We start from the raw sequence: 7,110 nt of genomic DNA, 5'->3' as shown, positions 1-7,110 counted from the left end.
GCCATGTGATGTCTTATCATTCTTTTAATCTAATTCTTGCTATTTGATTTATTTAGGTTATTGAGTTGTTCAGGTCAAACTGTTCATGAGCCAGTCAGAATTACTACAAATAGAAGCTGAATTTTATGAATGCAAAATACAAACTGATGTTTGAGTTGTACACATGCTCAGGCATAATTAGTCATGGCAATGGAACCATATGTAATAAAAAAATGCCTTTGTCTCTCCTGGGAATTTTCATCTTAAAATCTCTGTTTTTCATACAAGCACATTGTCTGCTCTCCTTCCAGCTTATTCAGGAACTTTCCACTGATCCATCTCACTATACCTCCACTAGCCACACCTCCCTTTCCTCTGCCTTCTCATATACAACCTTGTCCATTTCCACGATAGAACAAAACAACAAAAAGAGGTTATTATGGTCTGTCAGTGTACCGAATAAGAATTTAGAATGACTTGTTTATATGCATGTTGTCTATCAGTAGAGCAACAAAACCTGAATGACTTATCACTTCAACCTCATGCACTGCTCTTTTAAGAGTAAAACATTGTTTTTGGAAATTGGTTGACCTAAAAATGTTAGCAGGTAGGTTTGGTATCATTTGGGTTTTTCCCAATACCGGTGCTAAAACGATATTTTTAAAACGGTGCTGGTGCCTAAATGGTGCCTGAACCGATATTTCTTTTTAAAAAGCACTAAACAAATGTCAACGATATTAAAGAACAGCTTTTTTAAATTTCCAGGGCAAATTTGAAGTTCAGATTGATCAGTATATTAACTTTATATCTTCAATATATAAATATGAATAAATTGGCCTACAAAACACTTAACAAATTTACATAACAAATAAAACCTAATCCAGCTACAATAATTTAACACCAAATTTAACAGTTACTGTAATAATAAGAACAAAATAAATTTTGTGTTGGAATTCCTCGCTCACGTTGGCATTTCTGTACCCTGGGTATCTGGCACATTATTCCCTGATGTCTGAATGTGGTGATCCAAGAACTTAATTATCTTGGAGAATTAAATTTGAAGAGCATTGCTGTTGGTTATTTTATAGCTATTAGTTATTATATGTATGAATAATGAAGAGTCATTTTTAATAATGTCTAGATTCAGTGTTCAAGGCGTTGAGCTATTAAGTTTTTCAGAATAACTGTAATTTCATTGGGTTCAGGTTCTGAAATAAGGTTATGGTTACAGCTAAGTGACATTAGTATTACGTCTAATATTAACAGTGAACAATTAACTAGAATTTCCCTATACTATTGGCACAACAATGTATTTGGTATTTTGTGTGTGGTTGAGAGCTAACTGTTTGCTCTAAGTGACAGAATTAATATTTTTTCACACAGAATAGTGGCCATGCAAACTTCACGGGGCCAATGCTGTGTCCTGGTCCTGGCCGGTGTTTTTCTTCTCTCTACCCCATACCATGCTGTCCAGGCTGGAAAAATCCTTGTCTTTCCTGTAGATGGCAGCCATTGGGTCAACATGAACCTCCTTATTCAGGGACTTCACGCCCGTGGTCACCAGATCACCGTGGTGAGGACCGCAAGCAGCTGGTATGTCAAAGAGAACTCGCCATACTATGATTCTATCACTGTGACTCTACCGGAACCCATTAACATCGAGGACGAAGAGTTCTTCGTGTCCTTCCTCAGCAAGATGTTGGAGATCCAGCGGAGTGGGGCATCACTGCTGGCTTTTATAAAGTTCTACTGGGAGATGATGACAGGGTTGTCCAACATGCATCGGCAGGCAAGCCAGCTAGTGGTGGAAATATTTGAGAATCAGGCACTGATGGAGCAGATCCAGAAAGCCCATTATGACCTGGTACTGACGGACCCTGGGCTTCCTGCAGGGGTTCTGGTGGCCCATAAGATGAAACTGCCCACTGTGTTTAACGTGCGATGGATCACCAGTGGAGAAGGTCATTTTGTGATTGCTCCTTCACCTGTCTCCTATGTCCCTACGTCTGGGTGTGCAGTGTCAGACAAGATGACCTTCCTTGAACGAGCCAAGAACATGTTCCACTATCTTCTGAACATGTGCATTGACCATTTTGTGGTCAGCCCACATTATGATCAACTGGCAAAACGTTACTTTGGTCCAGACGCAAATTTCTACCATATGCTTCAGGGCACAGACCTCTGGTTGATGCGAGTGGATTTTGTTTTTGAGTTTCCGCGCCTAACCATGCCCAACGTTGTATACATTGGTGGCTTCCAGTGTAAACCTTCCAAACCCTTACCGCCTGAGCTGGAGGACTTTGTCCAGGGGTCAGGAGATGACGGGGTCATTCTCATGTCTCTAGGAACTCTTGTCAAAGGACTTCCCATCGAAATCACCTCAGAGATAGCTGCCGCATTTGCTCAGCTTCCGCAAAGGGTCATTTGGAGACATCCAGGAGAACGGCCCCACAACCTGGGCAACAACACACTCTTAGTGAAATGGATGCCCCAGAACGACCTGTTGGGCCACCCTAAGACCCGAGCATTTGTTGCTCATGGTGGTACGAACGGGATTTACGAGTCCATATATCATGGAGTTCCAGTGTTAGGGCTGCCGTTATTATTTGACCAGTTTGAGAATGTCCTTCGTCTGGAGGTCCGAGGAGCAGCCAAAGTGCTTGACGTCACCAAACTCAACAGCCAGCGCTTTCTAGAAGCATTAAGAGAGCTCCTGCATGAGCCGTCGTACCGAGAAAATATGCAGAGGCTCTCCAGACTGCACCGCGACAAGCCGGTGCACCCTATGGACAGCGCACTGTACTGGATAGAGTTTGTTATGCGCCACAAGGGGGCAGCACATTTACGCACCGAGTCTTACAAGATGCCCTGGTACTCTTACCACTCTCTAGATGTGATGGCCTTCCTGCTGGCCATTGTGTCGATACTAGGGGCTATTGTAGTGGCCACCGTCCGCTTTATGTTTCTCAGACTGTGCAGAAACCGCAAATCCAAACTGGAATGAGGGATCAGAGAATGCTGATTTTGGGGGGAAATGAAGAATGTAAGGGAGAAGACAGTCATGGCATTTCAGAGGCAATGTAACTTTTTGCATGGAATCCAAAACAATGTTTAGTATAACTCTGTTCAAAAAATTGAAACTTCACATCCCAGTGTGTTCTTGTTGTACTGTTCTCTATGTCCGTGATTATGCTCTTAAGTCTCGGGTCAGTATTGCCACTTGGTCACAGGGTCAGCACGTTATAAATACCGTTGTCATTTTGTGACAGGATTCTGGAATCTTCCTTTTTGTCAGATGCTGTGTTTTAAAGTAGCTCCAAGATTTCTCACAAATGCACTTGTGTACGTCTGTACTCTGGCCCAAACACTGCACTTGAAATTGAAGACAGTCCTTGATTTTCTCAGCATAAACCATAAGATAATAAGTTCCTATGTTTCTTAAGGACATGTCAGTTACAGCACACATACTACAAATAGCAGACAAGTAACAGACAATGATTTTTGATCTGTTTTATTGTATTTTAGACGTTTGAACATATAATTTCAAAAATGAACATAATCAGTGTTATAGAAGTGTTATACACATTTAATGTTAAGACACAATTTCAGCATTCCACACTGACAGGTATATATTACAGTCAATCTAGATATGAGTGAGTGAGTTTAGATTTGACAGGGGGGTTGCCAATGCTCCAAAGGTTTAAACTGCCCAGTAGGAGAACAGCTAAGAAACATTTCCATTGGTCAGTTTTGACTCAGGTTCTCTGGTCAAATGAGAAATCTCACTTCACTGGATCAGATATTTATTTGAAACATAATTTGAGAGTGAAAGTTTTGGTAAAAAAAAAAATGTGTTTTAAAATATTTACACTGTTTCAATCAGACAAATGTGCCTTGTTTTTAATCATTAAATGTTTGATCAATAAGTGAGTGTTTGACAATGATCATTAAATGTTATTCTCAGCCCCAGCCAATCACCTTCTTTAAACCACACCGTACAGCCAATCAGCTTCTTTAAGCTACACCTAGCAAATCTGCAAGTGTTAATATTGTGAGTGAATTTACATTTCAGAGTTATCTTTACATTCATGAATGGCTACATACATTAGGTAACTAATAATTATTTATAATATGTCATTCACTACACACTTACATATATGTATAACTACCTACACAGTATAAAATATATTACAAATATAACAAGTCAAGTGAGACAGAACTTTATTAACATTCTAGAATTTCTCTGAAGTTTCAACAGTTTTGTTAAAGAATGCAGAGAATCTAAATATAAAATGCAACATTTTAACATTCAAACATTCCATTCCATTCAGCGTCTATTTTGCCATGTGGATCTACAGGCTCTTTTCACAGATTGATCTGTAAGTGTGGTCGCAAGCCGCATCCATCCAGCTGTTCTGTTCTGTTTCCATGGTGTCCAAATGTCCACAGTCCTCCCCCATAGGGTTCACACCCCACCAGTCATCAGGCTCACTCACGCCCTCTGGTCGTTTCAGCCAGTACCTTTCCAAACAGAGAGTATCACCTTTTACTTTACCAACATCCACCTCATACTTTTCTTCAAGTCCATTTAAGGGTCCAAAAGATTAAAGTTTTTCCATTGAAAACTGCAGTGATAGTATTTCTTGCTGCTAATAAAACAGATATTTAAATTTGAACCAAATTACCTTTATTTGAACAATTACTCTGATCTGAACTGGACTCAAGCAATACACAAATTAATACAATATGATTGTATTATATATTGTTCCATATATGACACAATAGTACATGACAGTATAGTAATTATGATTGTACAGTATAAAATTATATGACATACCATGATGTCATACTGACTCAGGGTACCACACGCAGTGATATGCCCGAACTATATTTAACGTGATAACACTCTCTTACTGGAAGTCTTTCATGAGGAGGGTCCCATCCACCCACTTCCACTCTCCCTCTCTCTCTGTGTCTGTCAGTCCAATCCAGGCCCTACCCCTGGGATTCTCTGATTGGCTCTTGGCATATACAAAACTCTGATGGACAGAGGAAAGGCACAATAAGTAGAGTGCTATGCATTCTTCAGCATCAAAACACCAAAACTAAGCTTAGAGAGTCAATGAAAGCCACTGTTGTAGATATGCATGTGATATTTGGATATCAAAAGACTATATTATGTTTTGAGTGGGCTAGTTTGCATTTGTCTTATTGTTTAATGTTGTTTACTTTCTCATTTGATAATAAGAATTTTAGGTTAGTACGCATTGCACTAGAGCTCTGTTGAGGTTAAGGTAAGAGTCCCACTGCAATCAAACCTGTAAATCTCTGTGATCGTGCACACACACACACACACACACACGCACACACTGTGAGCAGTGAATCTGCCCTCTGCATTTAACCCATCCAACACACCGGTAGTAAACACACACACACACACACACACACACACACACACACACACACCAGATGTATGAGCAGTGGGCAGCATTCCTTGCCCAAGGGCACACGGCCATGGATGTTGGTCCTGGGAATCGAACCGGTCACGACCCTCCAGTCACGGGCCCGGTTCTCTAACCTTTAGACCACGGCTGCCCAAAGACCACGGGTGCCCAAAGACCACAGCTGTGTGTACACACTGGAGGAGATTAGCACATGACTCTCATAACTACAGTTCTCTCTCTCTCTCTCTCTCTCTCTCTCTCTCTCTCACACACACATACACACACACACACACACACACACTCTCTGTCAGGGACTAAACATTTCCTATGGGACTCAGTGTCATGCTAAGGAATTCACTGGCCAAGAACCCCCCAGCTAACATCTCAAACGCACAGGTCTGGAACCCCAGACGACCCCCCCCCCCCCCCCCCCACACACACACACACACACACACACACACACACACACACACACACACACAGACACCAACAAACCCAAACCACCTTCTCTCTTTGTCTCTGACCTGCTCTTCCTCTGTGTTGATGATGAGGAGGTCGGCTGAGTGTGTGTGGCACAGGGCTCTGCTGGCACCCCACGTCAGTGTGTGTGTGGTGAAAAGGTAACAGTGAGTCTGGAACAGTGTCCAGCCTGGCTGACACATTCTGCATTTTCGCTCTGTGCACGAGGGGATACAGATGGGTCATAGTTAAACATCAGGTTAGTAATACTGGTATAATACATTATACATTATACCGCCTTTCCAGAAAGTTCTCTCTCTCTCTCTCTCTCTCTCTCTCTCTCTCTATCTCTCTCTCTCTCTCTCTCTCACTCACACACACACACAATAGAATAGAACAGAACAGAACATAGTAGAGTAGTACAGTGTATGGAGTTCTTACGCTTAGTCTTTTGATCTGTAACAGGGCAGTAATTGTCTAGTGTGGAGTACTGTTGCCGTAGCCAATCAGATCGACTGATCAGGCCTTGCTGTTCTCTCTCTAGGTCAGAGATCCGATCCGCAAAGTTTTGGTTCTCCTGCTGAAGAGCATGGTGGTCCTCCCGAAGTTGAGACAGGTTCTGAATTAGATCGTCACACTTCTCTTTCGGGACGTCTTGTCCAGCAAGTTTTTCTTTCAGACTCTGGTTCTCAGTTTGAAGGAGAACGCTCTGTTCCAGCAGCGCACGGGACTTTGTCTGAAGGCGTGTGTTGTTGTCCACGGCTTCACCTAATTTCTCCTCTAGCTCACTGTTAGCTTCAGACAGTTTTGAGTTTGTCGCTAAGGCTTGAGTGTACGAGAGCGTGAAGTTCACAACCTCCTTCGTCAGCAGATCTACAGCCCTGGACATGTTGATGTTCTCTCCACTGAGCGCTGCAGTCTGCTCGGCAAGGTCCACGTTCTCCTCTCTGAGCTGATGGTACACGACAGTTAAGTTGTCAGTCTTCTCCTGCAAGCGGATGTTCTCTAAAGTAAGAACGCTGTTGTTCTGGGCTAGCATTTGGTTTTGATTCTGTAGAAATGTTCTGAGTTTGGTTAAGTCCTGATTGGCCAGTTTCAGCTTCAGATTGATCTCAGTGGCAGTACGGTGCTGCTCACTGATGTTTTTATGAAGGGACACAAGTCGTGAAAACTGTGCACTGTGGTTATTCTTCAATTCCTTATTATCTGTAATGGAGAATATCATATT

General features: G+C 42.1%; 1 protein-coding gene across 3 annotated transcripts in view; it reads left to right on the top strand.

Annotated features, from left to right (window-relative positions):
• LOC115807690 (UDP-glucuronosyltransferase 2C1) overlaps positions 1-3,948 on the top strand; it is a 22,184-nt gene extending 18,236 nt beyond the window's left edge. For all 3 annotated transcript variants that reach the window (XM_030768800.1, XM_030768799.1, XM_030768798.1), the window contains exon 2: positions 1,363-3,948. In XM_030768800.1, coding sequence (XP_030624660.1) covers positions 1,373-2,983 — 1,611 coding nt within the window. In that variant the 5' untranslated portion in view covers positions 1,363-1,372 and the 3' untranslated portion in view covers positions 2,984-3,948. The remainder of the gene's footprint in view (positions 1-1,362) is intronic.
• Positions 3,949-7,110: the final 3,162 nt, after the last annotated feature.

Source organism: Chanos chanos, chromosome 3 (assembly GCF_902362185.1).
Source record: "Chanos chanos chromosome 3, fChaCha1.1, whole genome shotgun sequence".
Lineage (NCBI taxonomy): Eukaryota > Metazoa > Chordata > Actinopteri > Gonorynchiformes > Chanidae > Chanos > Chanos chanos.
The sequence above is the reverse complement of the archived record's forward strand: the minus strand, read 5'-3'. Positions and strand labels throughout refer to the sequence as shown.